The 20,476-nt window shown below is 41.7% G+C and overlaps 1 protein-coding gene across 2 annotated transcripts in view; it reads right to left on the minus strand.

Annotated features, from left to right (window-relative positions):
• Nucleotides 1-15,213: 15,213 nt before the first annotated feature.
• nhlrc2 (NHL repeat containing 2) overlaps nt 15,214-20,476 on the minus strand; it is a 54,979-nt gene continuing 49,716 nt past the window's right edge. For both annotated transcript variants that reach the window (XM_024387341.2, XM_024387340.2), the window contains 4 exons: nt 17,865-17,987; nt 17,371-17,580; nt 16,866-17,082; nt 15,214-16,075 (listed from right to left, as the gene is read on the minus strand). In XM_024387341.2, the coding sequence (XP_024243109.1) occupies nt 15,813-16,075; nt 16,866-17,082; nt 17,371-17,580; nt 17,865-17,987 (813 nt within the window). In that variant the 3' untranslated portion in view covers nt 15,214-15,812. The remainder of the gene's footprint in view (nt 16,076-16,865; nt 17,083-17,370; nt 17,581-17,864; nt 17,988-20,476) is intronic.

Below are 20,476 nucleotides of genomic sequence, written 5' to 3' on the forward strand. Positions count from 1 at the left end.
CAAATGTGTATCCTTTAAGAATGTGTAATCAAGGCGTATGCTCACGCCAAATGTTTCAAGAATGCCACAAATGTTAAATTGCTTATTTTTTCAAATAAAATTGATTGAATTTAATCATAGTCATTCAAAAGTCATTCAAAAGTCTAACCACCCAGAGAGATCGGGATTAGGGAAAGGTCCGGAGGCGTTCAGGGGGGTAAATGGGTTATCGTCATTCATTTTATAAGGATGCGAGGGTTTTGGGGCATCTTTAGGGGTGCTGTATCTCGTTGAAGGTTTGTGTTTTAAAGAGTGAATCTGTTGACAAAGCTTATAGTTGGGTACACCCGAGAGGGGAATGTTGAGGATGGCCAGGGCCTTAAGAAACTGAAGCCACCCTGGAGGTCTTCTGTCATCAGCAACCTTGTGGGCAGATGTGGTACTTTTAAGCAAGTCAAGCATATGTGAACCCTTGACAACAGAACCCTGAAGGATAAACTCTCCTTTGTCGTTCCAAGTAGCTGCCCCATTTGAGTCTTTTATCTTGTTCATAATGTAGCTAACATTTTTCCTGTTACGTGCCGGAACATGGGTTAACAAGTCATGCATAACTTTATCTTCAACAGGCATTTGATCTTCAGACGATAAGCTCACAGGTACAGGCATTACAGGGGCTTGGCTCTCGCTAGGCTCGTCATCTTTTAAAGGGTCCTGTAGGGAAATAGTTAAATGGCCTGTCTCTCTCTCCCCTTGTTTCACCAAGGACAAATACCTTTGCAAGAGGTTTGTGTGTATTTTTGGACCTTATCATAGGGGTTCAATCCTTTTTGATTCAAAATATCCTTCATGGCCGTATCCCAATCATTTCCCGCTGTTTGTCTGATATTTTCAGGACCCTGCACTTGTTTTTTAAGTCTATCCAACTCTTGTTGTGGCACCAGATACATTTTATTGGCCATCACCCTATGTGTTCAACCACCACGTCTTGCAGCAATAAGGCTGGTGATGAAGGGCACGGCTAAACTTAGTAAAGGTAGAATAAAACCGCCAGACTGTTGTGTCGTTTCTTTTGAAGACTGACCCTTTAATTGGCAAAGAGTTTGATCGCGGTCTTTTGTCTCTTTAATTTTTTTTCAATTGTGTCAGGGTGAGTGGAATGCGTCCTTTGAGAAGATTCAAAGCAATCTCACATAGGGATAATATGAGATCTGAAGAACAGTGACCCAAGATGGCCTTCTGTTCATTAGATGTAGCCCCAACTAGGCTTCTCAAGAAGGGCAGGTTTCTTTTTAAATGCAGAGACATAGCGGTTACTTTTTAGGAATATACGCAGCCGGCCACTCCCACGGGAACAGACCTGTTCGTAGCCTCAGGTGTTCTGGAGTATTTGCTTTTAAATTCACGATTAAATAAGAAAATGGCGCTTTGGTAGCGTCCTCGTAGCTTTCCATAAAGTAGGATTTCCTTCCCGGGTACATCTGCTGAGCTAGAGTGTTAATTTGTAGTTTGTCTCTAGGATTTTTGAACAAAACCATGTAATTGGCGTTCAAACTGATGGTGCGGCTATTTTTACCTTGGTGAAACACATTCTGCACCAAGTAAAGCACGGACAGGTTTCTATGATGAGTACATTGGGTAAACGCCCGGGCAATTTCGGGATGTTCGCTACCTGCAAATAGCATATCGTCCAAAACCAGCAGATTGTTTTTATAAGGAGGTAAAAGTTCATCATCAGACAGGGATTCAGGTATTCCTTCAACAAACTTGATTTTTATTGTCTTCAACAATTCATCATACATACATAATATCAGGTTGATAACAAGAATAACACCACACAACATTATCAGGCTTTTGAGATAACACATGTTCAGAATTCTCTAAAATACTTTTTACCAAACAAGTTTTACCACTATTCGAAGGCCCTGCGATTAAGGATGAAAATGGTAGTTGCAACCGGGGGTCAAAACCTTCTACAGCAGTCATTATATCTTAAGCTTTAAGACACACTGTAGCTTGTAGCATAAGTCAGTAGCCAAAGGGACAATGTGGTCCAGTCAGGCAAAAGCAGTCTCTTGTCATAGACAACCCTGAATCTTTTAGTAAGTGGGGCCTTCCTCAGATGGAAGCCCTTTTTTATACCTAACAATCTTTTTGTAGGAGCTCAAAATCTCCAAGTCACTATTCCTGTCATTTAGGAACCCCTCGACCAAGCGTGTGATTGATTCCAAGTATTACACGCATGGCATTTTCATAGTTTTGAGTCACGCCTGACACACTGCGGCATGTAGCATAAGTCAGTAGCCATAGGGCAATGTGGTCCCGTCAGCCAAAAGCAGTCTCTTGTCATAGACAACCCTGAATCTTTTAGTGAGTGGGGCATTCCTCAGATGGAAGCCCTTTTTATCCCTAACAATCTGTTTGTAGGAGCTCAAAATCTCCAAGTCACTATTCCTGTCATTTAGGAACCCCTCGACCAAGCGTGTGATTGATTCCAAGTTTACACGCGGGGCATTTTCATCGTTTTTAGTCACGCCTTTGGCTTTCAACACCACGCAACACCAAGCATAGCTTTTGGGACCACAGGAGGACCTTTCTGTGATATGGTCACCCTCTGTGAGTTCACTCGTTAAGCCACCCAGATAGTTGCTGAGTGGGGGGCTCCAATCCCCCGGTTTGCTTACATAGACCACAGAATCTGTGTCGTGGTAAAGAACCCGCCTCTGAAGCTGCTCCATGAGCTTGTACAGTTCAAGTCGGCCATAGGCCGTGGTAAATACTGCAAGAAACACATTTACATTACCCGGGGTAGAACCCACTTCTTGTTACGTCGCCATTGCACCAGGGCAATGTCTTGACTCAAGAATGAAAAACGTGAAATTTCGTATTGGTCCGAAAAAACAAATTCCCAAAATTCTTCGGGGTCTTTAATAATCGACGTTGTTAGCATATTACATCTCTGCGATAATTTGCCCCAAAGCGAATTTAAGTACAATTTCAACACATTTCGTTTGGTTTTGTTGACCTCTATTCTGTCAGGGTCAAGAAGTATGCCTTCTCTGTCGTGATAGTCTTGAATGTACCTGTCTTTGCTCTCTTGATCTGTGACCGATGCAGGATAGCCTGAAGCCATTTGCTTGCATCTCAAGAAGGTCTTGATGTACTCTTTAAAAAGAGTGTCTGATTTCTTGGAAAAGTTCCATACTTCAAAGATTTTGGCCACACGATACCCCATCTCTAAAGCCTTAGAGAATTCAACTGTGACCCACACCCCGGTCAGGGCTCTTTCTTGATCTGAGTGATCACATGGGGTTTGTTGTTTGTTTTCACTGCAGGTGCGACAAAGGGGAAAGAAAAGTTTTCCTTGAGGGCCCCTGTAAGGCAACACTGGTATAAACAAACCCCTAGGAGGGTAGACTGTTGCTTTGATCAGACCAAAATAGTTTTGAGGTAAGTCAAAATCACAATGAATAATTTCCGGATGCCCCATAGGATAGCATGAGGAACTCATTACATGAGGATAAAGGGATGTAAAATCTACATAGCCTATTGTCTCATCGGGTTGCGCTACATACCGCAATGTCAAAGCATTGGTACGGCCGCCATACAAGGCCTGTCGGGGTTCCAGGGGTTCTGGGGTGTCATAGCTGGAAAGGAAGGCTTGAGCATGAGGATCAGACTTTTTGAGGGCGGTCCATTCGTGCTCCCACAAAACCACCACTTTTAGACCGTAAGTAGCCTGTAAAGAATCCAATTTGTCTTGAAACTCTTGGTACATTTCCCCAAAAGTCTTTTGGGTTAGGACACACATGGTCTGGGGCACAAAGCAAGATTTGCAACCGTGGAAGAAACAACCGTTGTACTCATACACGGTCTCAACCCCGTCAATCTGGGTGTAGCCATCTACATGGTAAGAGCCAAATGCCTTCTCCCCTCGATTCAAAGCATGTTGAATAAAAATGTCTTTATCCTGGGCCATATACTCTAACCATTGAATGGACCCACTAGAGTATGACTTGAATTGGCGTCGGTAGTTGTCAGGCGAGGGGATAGCTATAGAGGCTGTAGGCAGATAGTGTGTACGGTAGGTTTTCATGCATGCCGATGCAATAGTTGTACAACTCCAGGGGTCAATGCCTGCATCTTTGATTACCTCTTTTCTGAATCTGAGGCATCCTTCACGAAGTATAACCACATCATTGTCACAGTATGATTCCATCTCTTTATGGAAATCAAAGGTGCCATGTCTTACAGTCTCGTACCACATCATGAATCTCTCACGCTCTTTGGGAGACATTTGATCACACCCGTACATTTCTGGGCTGGGATATGATCCGACATAATGTAGATTCTCCTCAGATGTGAAGAAGTGGGGGAACCAGCCTTTCACAGAGTTTTCAAAACCCAAGGCCTCTGGCATTTGAGCCAATCGCATGGGTAAGAAGCTTAAACTGTCAATGTATCTCTGGTTGAAGGCTGGGTCTACAAAACACAGGATTTCACTACCTTGAGCTATGACCCTGGGTGTCACGCCTTGCTGTATCAATGGATTCAGAAGCAGGTAAGAATCGTAGGCTCTAGCATTGTGGGCTATAAACGTGAAGTTTCTGTACTGTGGCTTTCTAAAATGTTTTCGAAAGAGTAGTGCACAATTGGATCCTTCTGCAGACCACTTTTCCCCCTTGAATGTCGTGGAAGATACAAAAATAGGCAAATGATTCCCCCGATTGCTGATTTGTCTCAAAATCATAGAACACATATTTCTCTGAATTTCTCTGAAACTTCTCTGAATTTCTCTGAAACTTTAATAACCCATAATGTTCATAACATACCATTGTAGGAAAAGACTATAAAATACATGTTTTTTCAGATATTACCGTTGTCTGCGACAGACCCTAGCGTGAGAGAAAAGACCGCTTCCCCTTTCGTTAAATGGGTGAGATACATTTTCAAAACCAATGATTTAATTCTGAATATTTAGCACCTACATTTTAACACGTTATAATTCAACATTTTTTACTATTTCTTACAGATAAGGCCGGTTAGCCCTGACCATTATCCGTTTCCAATTCACCATCGCAAAGTCGTTTGCCCGCTCCATCGAAGCTCCGGACGTTTTCACTCCAGGGAAAGATCCGTCTTCGGCCTTGTGGGTCCTGGGTATGTCTCAACCTCGGCCATCGCCGTAATTGTTCACGATTTTCGAAAAGACTGTCCAGCTTATTCATCAGTGTTCGGAAAATATGGTAATCGCGCCATTTAAAACTGAACATTATTTGAAAAAAATTTTACATCCTTGCATGCTTTGGAAGATACATATGAACTGACAGTTTTCGTCGCATTTGCACTATCAAATTGTTCACATGCTAAAATTGTCACTCTGGAGTCCGGGGTATACGCCATTGAAGCGACTCTTAGGGCCATTAGATCATTTCGTCCGCAGACCTGTTCTTCCAACGCATATCCGGGCAGCCTTGAAGCACTCAGGGTCCGTTCAATTTGACACAGCGCGAGTCTTATTTTAAGCCATTCTCTCATCCTGGAGAAAAACTCTCGGGTTCTGCCCGATAAAAGGGTTTGGACACGCTGTCTGTGAATATCTTAACCGTAGATTCCTCAGGTTGGAATATGTAAGACATATGTCCCTCACTTGTACACAAAAATCCTTTAAAACATTCTGGATCCTCACGCAAAACATCCTCCAGGCTTTTGTAATTGGATTCATGACATGAGCTGCAGAGCACCCCGAGAATTGGCCTAGGAGACATATTTTATATGTTTAATATTCGGGTCTTTACTTTAAAAATCGCTTGTTCTGGACATTTATAATGTATATGCCACAGCCAATACCCCAGGACATTCCTGCTTCATCAGATAACAACCATAAGGGCAATAATACTGGGGGTGGGGGACATACACGTTCCAAAAGTTCAAACACTCAACCCCCCCAGTTCAACCAGGCCCCTAGACATCAATCACCATGATTACTTCAAAGGATGCAATATAGATATAAAATAACACACACCCTCTAACACGTGACCACAGGAACAGGATGGCCTGGCCGGAGGCCCATATTTGGACATGTGTACGTCATCATGACACAGGGTCAGAAATCAATTACTTTGACCCGTGCCGTCTACTTTATTCTCTCTCTCCCATCCTTTAAAAATAACACACAGTGCCATCTACACAACAGAAGCATATCAACTGCCAAAGAATTTCCAACGTTGATTGTATTGTATACGGTAAAAAATAAAAATAAACTATTTTTGGTGTTGTTGCATATATTAATTTATTTACACAATGAACAAATAATATGCGTAATGTTGGCAGTTCATACGAAGGAATGTTACCTATAACCAGGAATGGCATTACAAAAATTACATTTTTGGCCAGCAATTATTATTTTTGCAAACAATTATTGTGGTTCATCCTGTATTGTCCCTAACATCATTACCCCATAGTAACAGATGTGGGATACACACACATACACACACACACAAACACACACACACACACACACACACACACACACACACACACACACACACACACACACACACACACACACACACACACACACACACACACACACACACACACACACACACACACACCACCAGCTCAGATGTTCAACAGTTGTTCCATCCTGAGCCTAACTCAACAGAAGACTTGATGTGCAAATGCATACAGTTGTAGCTGTTTGAGAAGGCATGCAAAATTGAGCAAGAATGGGGAGATTTCATTAACCAATGTCAAGTCCTAGCTGATGGCGCTTAGATACACCCCCCTACCCGGAGACACAGACACACTGGACCCCCGTTGTGACTATTTTCCCAAGCATCTCTGTGCAGTCAGACCTTGTGATTATTTTGTGCCACCAGGGCCACAATGATTGTCTGAGTGTGACCCCCTCCCCATGGGTTACTCCAGCTAGTGTTTCCAGCACCGCCACTCCCTGGGTGGGGGCACCCCACCGGAATCCCCACCAGCTGGGTAAAAGGTCATGAGCGAGCTAGGACGAACGTAGTCAATATAACTATTTATTCAGCACTTTAGAAATGTACAGCGACAGAATTCAAAACACAGGCTGTTCTTACAGTATTTTCCCGGAACACCAAGTCAGGACTGTAGGATAAGTTAAAGGGGCATATAAGCAGACAATGAAACCTCTTATAATATTCAATGATTACATGTCTCTAAAACAGGCTATAGGCTACATGTGCACCACCAAGTCAGGACAGTAGGCTAACTTAAGAAAGGAAAAGGGACCAAATTATTAGTGTGAGGAACATGGGCTACTAACAGCTTACTACACAACATACACTAAGTATTACTTTCTTAGCTACAGTATACATATCTCCCCTGCATATTACATAATTTATGCAGCATCATGCAAGACATTTTTGGACTCACCTTGTTGTTCTGTGCTCACTTGAACAGAAAGGTGGTGTGGCGGTCCATCTTGTGGGCAAATTTTGTCATCAAACTTTCAAACTCATTTTCTGGATTCATGATGCTTTCAAGACAACTGGGAACTCTGAAAAAAACAAGGTTGAGTCATGACGTCAGTGATCTTCAGGTCGGAGCTCTAGAAAAATGCCAGAGTTCCCGACTTGGAATTCCGAGTTGGGTGACCGTTCAAAACTTATTTTCCCAGTCGGAGCTTGTTTTTTTCAGATTTCCCAGTTGTGAGTTTGCCGTGGTTTTGAAGGCGACAGAAGTCATGCTCGATTGACAGCATGGCCAATGTATTCAACCTTTACTGGCCCATGGTGTTGTATGTGAATGTTTTCCTTTTAAGCTTGGAAAAGAGACCCTTAAACCCAGACTTGGACCACACACCCACTCCACTGAATAGCAGGTTAGTGATTGATTTGCAACACTTGCAGTTAGCCACTGATTCCTTCCAAACCACTCATGGTTGATTTTGCGATTTCCAACTTGTTGTGTAATGTTTATCTAATATTGATGTTCTGGTGCCGTTTGGCCAATTTAAAGTATTGATTGGGAATTTATCTGTGGAGGAATGATTTGTGATGTTTTATTTGTGCTTTGTGTTTGTATTTGAATCAAATCAAATAATTTGTCACATACACATGGTTAGCAGATGTTAATGCGAGTGTAGCGAAATGGTTGTGCTTCTAGTTCCGACAATGCTGTAATAACCAACGAGTAATCTAACCTAACAATTCCACAACTACTACCTTATACACACAAGTGTAAAGGGATGAAGAATATGTACATAAAGATATATGAATGAGTGATGGTACAGAACGGCATAGGCAAGATGCAGTAGATGGTATCGAGTGCAGTATATACATATGAGATGAGTAATGTAGGTTATATAAACATAAAGTGGCATAGTTTAAAGTGGCTCGTGATACATGTATTACATAAAGATGGCAAGATGCAGTAGATGATTTAGTGTACAGTATATACATATACATATGAGATGAGTAATGTAGGGTATGTAAACATTATATTAAGTGGCATTGTTTAAAGTGGCTAGTGATACATTTTTCCATCAATTTCCATCATTAAAGTGGCTGGAGTATGTTGGCAGCAGCCACTCAATGTTAGTGGTGGCTGTTTAACAGTCGGATGGCCTTGAGATGGCCCTGCTTTGATGCGCCTGTACTGACCTCGCTTTCTGGATGATAGCGGGGTGAACAGGCAGTGGCTCGGGTGGTTGTTGTCCTTGATGATCTTTATGGCCTTCCTGTGACATCGGGTGGTGTAGGTGTCCTGGAGGGCAGGTAGTTTGCCCCCGGTGATGCGTTGTGCAGACCTCACTACCCTCTGGAGAGCCTTACGGTTGTGGGCGGAGCAGTTGCCGTACCAGGCGGTGATACAGCCCGACAGGATGCTCTCGATTGTGCATCTGGAGAAGTTTGTGAGTGCTTTTGGTGACAAGCAGAATTTCTTCAGCCTCCTGAGGTTGAAGAGGCGCTGCTGCTCCTTCTTCACAACGCTGTCTGTGTGGGTGGACCAATTCAGCTTGTCCGTGATGTGTACGCCGAGGAACTTACTACCCTCTCCACTACTGTCCCGTCGATGTGGATAGGGGCGTGCTCCATTTGCTGTTTTCTGAAGTCCACAATCATGTCCTTTGTTTTGTTGACTTTGAGTGTGAGGTTATTTTCCTGACATCACACTACATACTGTACATAATATACAGTATGTAGTGTTTAATGTGTACTTTATATTGTATTTATACGGGGCTTATTTATAAAAGAGACCTAGGTCTCTATGTCTTCCCTGTCAAAATAAAGGTTCGATATGCTTGCCATAACAAAGTGGTTGAATAATTATTGACTCAAGACATTTCAGCTTTTCATTTTTAATTAATTTGTAGAAAATTATCAAAACATTATTGCACTTTGACATTATGGAGTCTTGTATGTAGGCCAGTGACACATCACAATTTAATCATTAAAAAAATGTCAAGGGGTGTGAATACTTTCTGAAGGAACTGTACCTCTTTAAAGCCTTTCAAATGTAACATTTGTTCTTTAATTGTTAAGTTACTAATTTGTTAAACAGATCAATATGCTTCAAATAAGTGTCTGTGAAAAGTTTCAAGGGTGTCAGTAACTAGAACTGCTTTCTTAAGTGCAGAGTACTTCTATTTTGTGACACCCTTTCAACAAATAATTTGTTTGGATGATTTGACAGGTTCAACAAAATGTGGAACTCACTGTGCAGTGGGATGCCCAGGGGAACTCCCCTCCGGTTGGCTAAAATCAGAATATTAACTTCCAATACGGAGTAAAGTATGAGAACCTGCAGTGTGGTTCCTTTATCTTTATCTGGGGCCTAAGTGTTACCAGACACCAATCAAAAATATCCAAGGAAGGGTGCATTTTAAAAAGGGGAGAAGACTGTTCTACAGTCAGTACCAGTCAAAAGTTTGGACACACCTACTCATTCAACGGTTTTTCTTTATTTTACTATTTTCCACATTGTAGAATAATAGTGAAGACATCAACACTATGAAATAACACATATGGAATCATGTAGTAACCAAAAAAGTGTTAAACAAATCCACCCTTTGCTTTGATGGCAGCTTTGCACACTCTTGACATTCTCTCAACCAGCTTCATAAGATAGTCATCTGGAATTCATTTAAATTTACAGGTGTGCCTTGTTAAAAGTTCATTTGTGGAATTCATTTTCTTCTTCATGCGTTTGAGCCAATCAGTTGTGTTGTGAGAAGGTAGGGGTGGTATACAGAAGATGGTCTTTTACCAAATATGGATAAGTCTATATTATGGCAAGAACAGCTCAAATAAGCAAAGAGAAACAACAGTCCATCATTACTTTAAGACATGAAGGTCAGTCAATCCAGAAAACGCCAAGAAGTTTGAAAGTGCAGTTGCAAAAACTATCAAGCACTATGATCAAAACTGGCTCTCATAAGGACCGCCACAGGAAAGGAAGACCCAGAGTTACCGCTGCTGAAGAGGATGACTTCATTAGAGTTACCAGCCTTAGAAATTGCAGCCCAAATAAATGCTTCACAGAGTTCAAGTAACAGACATCTCAACATCAACTGTTCAGAGAATTCGTGAATCAGGCCATTGTTTTTCAACAGGTCAATGACCCAACACACCTCCAGGATGTGTAATGGCTATTTTGCCAAGAAGGAGAGTGATGGAGTGCTGCATCAGATGACCTGGCCTCCATAATCAACTGACCTCAACCCAATTGATATGGTTTGGGATGAGTTGGACTGCAGAATGAAGGAAAAGCATCCAACAAGTGCTCAGCATATGTCAGAACTTCTTCAGGACTGTTGGAAGAGCATTCCAGGTGAAGCTGGTTAAGAAAATGCCAAGAGTGTGCAAAGCTGTCAAAGGCAAAGGGTGGCTACTTTGAAAAAACTAAAATAGAAAGAATGTTTTGGTTAATACATGTTCCATATGTGTTACTTATATGTTGGATGTCTTCACTATTATTCTACAATATAGAAATATTAAATTAAAAAATAAAAAACACTATATTACAGAGCCTTCGGAAAGTATTCAGGCCCCATTACTTTTTCCACATTTTGTTACATTACAGCCTTATTCAATAATGTATTAAATCGTTTATCCCCCTAACCACTCTACACACAATATGAGGCAGGTTGACATTTTTGCTAATTTATTAAAAAGAAACTGATTTTTTTTTTTTTACATAAGTATTCAGACCCTTTACTTAGTACTTTGCTGAAGCACCTTTGGCAGCGAAGACAGAATCAAGTCTTCTTGGGAATGACGCTACAAGCTTGGCACACCTGTATTTGAGGAGTTACTCCCATTCTTCTCTGCAGATCCTCTCAAACTCTGTCAGGTTAGATGGGGAGCGTTGCTGCACAGCTATTTTCAGGTCTCTCCAGAGATGTTCGATCGGGTTCAAGTCCGGCCTCTGGCTGGTCCGGCCTCCACTCCTGCGTTGTCCTGTTGGAAGGTGAACCTTCGTCGCAGTCTGAGGTCCTGAGAGCAGGTTTTCATCAAGGATCTATCTGTACTTTGCTCCGTTCATCTTTGCCTTGATCCTGACTAGTCTCCCAATCCCTGCAGCTGAAAAACATCATACTTCACTGTAGGGATGGTGCCAGGTTTCCTCCAGATGTTACACTTGGCATTCAGGCTAGAGTTCAATCTTGGTTTCATCAGACCAGATTATCTTGCTCCACATGGTCTGAGAGTCTTTAGGTACCTTTTGGCAACCTCAGGCTGTCATGTGCCTTTTACTGATGAGTGGCTTCCGTCTGGCCATTCTATCATAAAGGCCTGATTGGTGGAGTGTTGCAGAGATGGTTGTCCTTCTGGAAGGTTCTCCATCTCCAGAGGAACTCTAGAGCTCTGTCAGAATGACCATCAGGATCTTGGTCACCTCCCTGACCAAGGCCCTTCTCCCCCTATTACTTAGCTTAGCCTGGCGGCCAGCTCTAGGAAGAGTTTTGGTGGTTCCAAACTTCTTCCATTTAAGAATGATGGAGGCCACTGTGTTGTTGGAAGATCTCCAATGCAGCAGATATTGTTTGGTTCCATTCCCCCAATCGGTGCCTCGACACAATCCTGTCTCGGAGCCCTACAGACCATTCCTTCAACCTCATTTTTTTGTTTTTGCCCTAAACATGCACTATCAACTGTGTTACCTTATATAGACAGGTGTTTGCCTTTCCAAATCATGTCCAATCAATTGAATTTACCACAGGTGGACTCCAATCAAGTTGTAGAAACATCTCAAAGTTGATCAATGGAAAGATGATGCACCTGAGCTCAATTTCGAGTCTCATAGCAAAGGGTCTGATTTTTTATTTTTTTAAAAATAAATTTGCAAACATTTCTAAAAACCTGTTTTCGCTTGGTTATTATGGGTTACTGATGAGTAAAAACATTTATTTAATTACATTTTAGAATAAGGCTGTAACGTTACAAAATGTCAAAAAAGTCAAGCGGTCAGAATACTTTCCGAAGGCACTGTATATATACATAATCTATATTTCACTGAACCAATACTTTTCCCATACAAGACGACAGCCCTCCAATGTCAAGTCCCCTATACCTATAACAACAATCCGGAGTGCCAGAGAGCCCTCTGGGTGTTTGTAAATTGAGTATTGTCAGATTGTCCATTCCTTAATTCAGATCGTTTTGCTCTCGGAGCGTTCATAGCGCACACTGGATGCTCTGGTCGAGGATTAGGATTGATCCGAGCGTTCTGAACTCACAACGGCAGTCAAGCACCCAAACCTACTGGCTAACGTTGGCTTGCTTGGTAGCTAAGAAGAACACCTCACACTCTGACCATTTTACTCGCACTAACAGAGCTGGTTAGGCTATTTTCATGTTTTCCAGAGCGTTGGTGACTAACTGTGCTGCTGGCAACAACTGAATTACTATTTTTTTGCCGATGTTTAGTGGCACCGGCCTTATTCAATGGTTGCTGAGCCTTAGTAAATTCCTCAGTTTCAGTAAATTCGTCAGTTTCAGAGAATGCTCTGAAATCGGAGTAGATAGCCAGAGTGAATTTACGAACGCACCCCACGTGTGTCCTGAGGGAATACATAATCCCAAGGGCCTTGTTAGTCATTGATGTCAGCAAAGAAAAGAACAACACACAGAAAGGGCTCATAAAATATGGTTTATTACTTTGCCCTTCTTACATTGCATAATAAAATAAACCAGTTTGTAAAAAGCGCTGCCCTTGGAAAGTATAAAAACACACGCTGGACAGCTGGGACAGAGAAATCAGAATCCCCGTTTACACCTGATACTAATAGGCGTCCTTTGTCCTAATCTTGTCCACGTTCCAATTGTGCCCAACATGTTTTCAGGTGTAGACTATCCGATATTCCTGACCAACTCTGGAGGTAGGCCTCATAAAAGGCATTATGAGTGCTGGTAACACTAACGCTAAACCCTCACTTTAGATTAGGGACAAACTAATGATTACTAAATGGTTTATAAAGGACGTATATTAAACATCTTATTATCTTATGAATCATTAATACATCAGTTAAAATATAAAAGTTTATAAATGTGTGAATAACTAGGTTACTGACATTTACAAATGTGGGCGTAATGATTAAGTGTGATCAAACTTTTTGTAAATGCCTTATGACAAAACCAACAGGGCAAAATTGGGTGAAATGTAATTGTAACCAGTTTTGCCAGCTCTGAAGAATTATTTAAGTAAGCAAGTTGGCTGGCACAAATCCAAGCCAGTCAGCAGACACAGTGTTGTTGTGGACATAAAAGTCTATGAAAGGTTTTCTAGAGGTATTACAGAGTGCTTATGGATGTATTATGTAAACCTTATTTAGAGCCCACATGTTTTCCCCTATCCATAAACACACAGTGAAGAGGAAGACGATACATGCAATTTGGTGCTGAGATTCTGTAAAATAAAGACAGGGAATACTTGTGCAGAGAAAACCATGCACTCCCTCATGTGACATATAATAGTGACCCAATTCCATTTCGACCCCAAGTCTAGTTCCCCTAATGCCTACCTAAGCAGTGTTCACTGATCTAAAATGAATGGACAGTGATCTTATGGAGTTACACAGTTGATATAAGGAAGTCAAGTCAAATGAAATGAATTCAGTAGGCCCTAATTTATGGATTTCACATGATAGGCAGGGGCACAGCCATTGGTGGGCCTGGGAGGGCATAGGCCCACCCACTTCAGAGCCAGGCCCAGCCAATCAGAATGAGTTTTTATCTACAAAAAAAAGGCTTTATTACAGACAGGAATACTCCTCAGTATCATCAGCTTTCTGGGTGGCTGGTCTCAGACGATCCCACAGGTGAAGAAGCCGGATGTGGTCCTGGGCTGACATGGTTTACACGTGGTCTGCGGTTGCGATACCGGTTGGATGTTTTGCCAAATTCTCATTTTTTTTGGCTTATGGTAGACAAATTAATGCTCTGTTAACAGCTCTGGTGGACATTCCTGCAGTCAGCATGCCAATTGCCTGTTCCCTCAATCTGTGGCATAGAGTTGTGTTACAAAACTGCACATTTTAGAGTGTCCCCAGCACAAGGTGCACCTATGTAATTGGTAATGCTGTTTAATCAGCTTCTTGATATGCCACACCTGTCAGCTGGATGGATTATCTTGGCAAAGGAGAAATGCTCACTAACAGGGATGTAAACACATTTGTGCACAACATTTGACAGAAGTAAGCTTTTTCTGCATATGGAACATTTCTGGGTTCTTTTATTTCAACACTTTACATGTTTTGTGTGTATGTATATATAGAGCTGTTAACAGAGCATTAATTTGCAGGTAGAGGTTTTCTTATACTGATTTATATATATATATATATATATATATATAAAAATATATATATATATATAAAAATTCAGTATAAGAATACCTCTACCTGCATTCGAGAATGACAAACCTTCCATGTTTGATGGGTGCATTAAACTGTGCTCAGGATCAAACAAACTGATATCTCGGTATTATGACACATTTCAGTCCGTCTATCCACCCTCTACAGATCCTACTAACGCAAAGTGGGAGGAAGCGCTGGACACCGATATACCTGTTGCAGACAGGGAGGTTACCTTAGAATACATCAATACCCATTCAATTTGAGGGCTCCCGAGTGGCGCAGCGGTCTAAGGCGCGGCATCTCAGTGCTAGAGGCGTCACTACAGACCCTGGTTAGATTCCAGGCTGTATCACAACCGGCCGTGATTGGGAGTCCCATAGGGCGGCGCACAATTGGCCAGCATCGTCTGGGTTAGGGTTTGGCCGTGGTAGGCAGTCATTGTAAATAAGAATTTGTTCTTAACTGACTTGCCTAGTTAAATAAAATAAAAAATAATTTACTCCAGGCATTGTTTGATACAATTTAAGGACTTTAAACTTTTTATTTCTTTATTTTACCAGGTAAGTTGACTGAGAACACATTCTCATTTACAGCAACGAATTAGGGAATAGTTACAGAGGAGAGGAGGGAGATGAATGAGCCAATTGTACAGTACACTTATCAAAGACAAAGTTACATAGGATTTACCCCGAAGGGGAAGGAAGCAGGTAGAGTGGGCTTATCCTTTTGGGGGGTATTTTTTTCTAACTTTAGTCTGTTGATTGAATTAAGTCCGGGTTTGACCTTTTCTTCCCCTTTCCATGCTATTTTTGATATATCTACTTTGTTTAAACATGTCAATCAACTTCTGTGATAAATTATTTGTTACTGTTATCATTTGTGTTCAAAAGGAGCTATCAAAATGATTTCTACATTTGTAAACTTGAATCTTGATTTAAAAATGAAACATATTTGAAACAAAGCCCCAACGAGAGGGAAGGGCTAGAGGCTTGTTAAGTTAGAAGGCATGAGCCAGCGTCACGGTAACCGAGCCGTTTCTGGGTGTAGAGCCTATCTGGAGAGGTTGCGTGAAGGAGGCGGCTTTCATCATACAAGCCCCGCCTCCTGCCAGACAGCAGTAAACCCAAACACTCAGGGTGAGGGAGGGGCTGGACTCTGTCGCCTTGAGAACCGTTGGAAGTATGGCAGGGATGGAAAGGGGCTGGGAAAGATTTTGGATGTCCCCGGTCACCACCTGGTTCCCTACCAACCACTCGTTACCTGTACAACACAGGAAATAGTTAGGCAATATCCTATTTAATGGCACACATACAGTCAACTCATCATAGAATAATATAGCGGATATCAAGCACACATTTCACTCTATCAAGACATATTATCTTAACATAAATGGTAGTATTGCTTGCTGTTTGGGGTTTTAGGCTGGCTTTCTGTACAGCACTTTGAGATATCAGCTGATCTAAGGGATATATAAATACATTTGAGTTGATTTAGAGAGAGACTGAGAACAGGAGTGTTTGAATCTAAGGGCATGTCTGGAATGGGAGAACAAAGCAAGAGAAAAGATGCAGCTACATCAGTCAGCATGTCAATTTGTACTTCAACATATGGTGTGAGAGAGTGTGTCTCTGCTGCCTGGGACAATCTGGCACAATTTCTAAAATATCCTTCACTCCTGTTTAACCATTTTAAAAAGATTGGTGTCGCCAGCCAGTGGGTTAGGTGGAGCTATTGAGAAGGCACGGCAAAAAGGGCCTAGCGATTGGGATGCCACTACGACCCCCGATGTAAGGTTTATTTCATATCCAGGTTTGCTTTGACCTTGAATGGGGGAGTGGAAACTATAATGCCCTTCAAACCACAGCAATTTAACTGGAACACTCACTGGAGCCCATTACAGAACATTAAATTGAAAGGGAATGTTTTAGTAACTTTTTCCAGCTTGAGGCATGAATGGGAACAGCTTCACAGTCACGTGAACAAGGTTATGTTTCAAAATGTTGACAACATTGTGCCCTACTGAACATTACACTGGTGTAATTTTCATTACCTTCTGCTGACAGGGTCCAAAAGCTGGGTGCGTCTTCAGTGAGCTTGGTGCCCTCTGGTAGCGATAGCACCAGCTCCAAGTTGACAGTCTGTCCTGGTGACACTGCCAGTGGTGGCATCTTCACCCTAGAAGCAGATTTGGGGAGCTTGGGGACTTTACAAGGTCCAGAGGACTTAGTTGGTGCAGAGTCTACCGCGTCCTCCAATGAAATGGGGAACTACAAGAGGGGGAGAGAAGAGAAACACTTTTCTTTGGTGTTTCTAAAAGAGAAGCTGTATTAAAAAAAGAGTCAAAGGAAAAGCCCCATAACATCTATGGCTTTCCACTTGTTCCCTCTTAAAAAAAAGTTTTTGAGCAGAGGTCCAGTAATTTCAAACCAAAATGTTTTTGGCAAACTGTACTTTTTTAATATGAAAGCTTCCGAACAGATAGATACATGTTTATTCACACACACACACACACACACACGCACAATCATGCTCTTTCTGTCACACACACCCCTCACCAGTGACACAGTCTTGGTGTCCAGGTCCAAGACTTTGAGGTGGTGGTTGTTGGTGTCAGCTACATACAGCACCCTGCCCCCCTCCCCGACACACAGGCCACCAGGTTCATTGAAGCTGGACTCAGTCAACCCTGGCCCTAACACGTCACCTGCTTCCCCTGTCCCAGCCACAACCAGACACTGCCTGGTTTTTGGGTCCACCACTTTGATCTGAAACAAACAAACACAGCAAGGTTAAGAGGGATTCAATTTGTGAGTACTCTATACAACCAGACCAAACATACATGCCCTGAAGGCCTACTGTCTTTTCAAGAAGCTATCTCCAATCTCACAGCAGAGAATATGAAGGCTTTACATATGTATTGTCTATTGGCTGTTTCAGCGAAAACATCCAATGACACCCCACAAGCTCTTCCTCTTGATGACTTTGTCACTGATGTGAAACTACGCTGTATTTTAGGACATGTGAACATTACCACGTCTGAAAAACTGACCTTGTGGTTGTAGGAATCCGCCACATAGAGGAGGCCTTGGTCAGGAGCCCAGGCCACACCGAGAGGGTGCTGGAGCTTGGCGTCCACTCCTTTCCCGTCCACGTCCCCAAACGCAAACAGGTTCTGTCCCCCAAAAACACCACATGAAAAACATGAGTGACGTTACATGTTTCAACTAATTTCAATGCCACTAGTCATCCATCCATCTAGGGCAGGGTTGTCAAACATGTGGCCCAGTTGGAAGGATTCCAATCCAGGCAAAAGATTGTTTGGGATATTTTGTTTTGAAACTGAGTAGGAAGAATAATAGACCTACATTCATACAGCTTTACTGTCCAGCTCGCTTAATAAATGACTCAAATGAAAGCATTGAAAATCCAAACTATGGAGAGAGGAAATGTTGCTAATTTTCAGTGTGAACCTTATTGAAGAGGTTGCCCCTGGGGCAGAATTAGTTTGGCACCCCTGTTCTAGGGCCAATTTCGAGTCAGCAGCCTTGCCATTTTAGTATTAGGAATCTGAACTGAGTCAACTATTTGTTAAATGAAGCCTTCTGTATAAAGATTGACTTGATGATGAAGCAGTGCATTGATTGTATTTCAGAAATTGTACTACATTAAGCCTTTCCTCGGCAAATCATCTGAAGTTTCTAAAGACAGATTACTCTCATATGTATAAAATTGAAAACAATGCTCTGCTTGAGGGAGGTTAGTGTAGGTGTGTATTCATTATTAACATCAGGTAAAACATTTTGCAACGGTTTGCTAATGAAAATGAGTGTTTCTTAAAAAGGTCCAATGCAGATCTTTTTTATCTCAATATCAAATCCTTTCTGGGCAACAATTAGGTACCTGATTGATTGTTTTCAATTAAAATTGTCAAAAAGAAATAAAAAAATAGCTTCTTAGCAAAGGGCAATTTCTCTAGCAAGAAATTGACTAGGATTGTTTGGGGAGGCGAAAACCAAAAATGAACTGTTATTGGCAGAGAGGTGGAACTCGTTCTTATTGGTCAATTAACTAATTTACCATATGGTGATGTCACCATGGAATGCCAAAAGTCCATCCCACCAAAACAGGTTGAAATTTCAGGCAGTCTTTTCTGAAATATTCTACAAAATGTTATGCTGTTTTCAAATGAAACACAATACCTTGCTCTTGTTAAAGAGAGACCCAACCCGTTGCTGGAAGCAGTGCGATAAGGGACAGAGAGAAAAATGATTGCAGTTAATGTGCAGCCATTGTCAATGGTAGAGGATGTCGGCTTCAATACCCTAATGGCATATCTAGAACCAGAATACAAGATGCCATGTCGAAAAACCGTGACGGCCATGGAGAAATTGTACAATGATCGTTCTGCATGTACAAAGCGCGAGCCATACGTGGCTTCAACAAAAGATTGTTGGACGTCTATGAACATCACTGCAACGAGCCATCACATTGATGAGAAGTGGGACATGACGTCCCATGTACTGACAAATGAGAACATGGAGGAGCGACAGAGAACAGCATTAATACCATCGTTGCTTAGTGGGTGGGGAACAGCAGTAAGGTGAGCGCCTTCTGGTAAGTAGCCAGGACTGAGGTAGATTGAAATGCATTGCCCTCCAGAGATCATACGGATGACCATCTGTTAATTAATTTAATTTAGATGTAATTTTTTTTAAACATTTCAAATTTTAAGAAAATGTTTACATGTATCATATCCCTAGCACAAGTACTAAGTGTTGGTTGGGCTAAGCAGAAATGGACAAAGGAAATCCACTCATTTGTGCCCTGGCCTAAACATCCTCACCGGACACAAAATTGGTAGTTAGCTAAATGGAGCAGAGGATATTTTCAGTGGGTGTATTTCAAAACATGAGTAGTTTTTTTTGACATGAAAGCTAACATTACAAGCTTCCAACCACTTACTGGTTGTAGCTATAATTAGCCTAGCTATCTACAGTAGTTTTTTTTGTCTGCGACATGAAAGCTAACGTTACAAGCTTCCAACCACTTACTGGTTGTAGCTATAATTAGCCTAGCTATCTACAGTAGTTTTTTTTTACATGAAAGCTAACGTTACAAGCTTCCAACCACTTACTGGTAGTAGCTATAATTAGCCTAGCTATCTACAGTTGAAGTCAGAAGTTTACATACACTTGGGTTGGAGTCATTAAAACTAGTTTTTCAACCTCTCCATAAATGTATTCTACCAAACTATAGTTTTGGCAAGTCGGTTAGGACATTACTTTGTGCATGACACAAGTAATTTTTCCAACAATTGTTTACGGACAGATTATTCCACTTATAATTATCACAATTATAAGTGATTATCACAATTCCAGTGGGTCAGAAGTTTACATACACTAAGTTGACTGTGCCTTAAAACAGCTTGGAAAATTCCAAAAAATGTCATGGCTTTAGAAGCTTCTTGATAGGCTAATTGACATCATTGGAGTCAATTGGAGGTGTACCTGTGGATGTATTTCAAGGCCTACCTTCAAACTCAGTGCCTCTTTGCTTGACATCATGGGAAAATCAATAGAAAATCAGCCAAGACCTCAGAAAACAAAATTGTAGACCTCCATAAGTCTGGTTCATCCTTGGGAGAATTTTCCAAAACGCCTG

Source organism: Oncorhynchus tshawytscha, linkage group LG25 (assembly GCF_018296145.1).
Source record: "Oncorhynchus tshawytscha isolate Ot180627B linkage group LG25, Otsh_v2.0, whole genome shotgun sequence".
Lineage (NCBI taxonomy): Eukaryota > Metazoa > Chordata > Actinopteri > Salmoniformes > Salmonidae > Oncorhynchus > Oncorhynchus tshawytscha.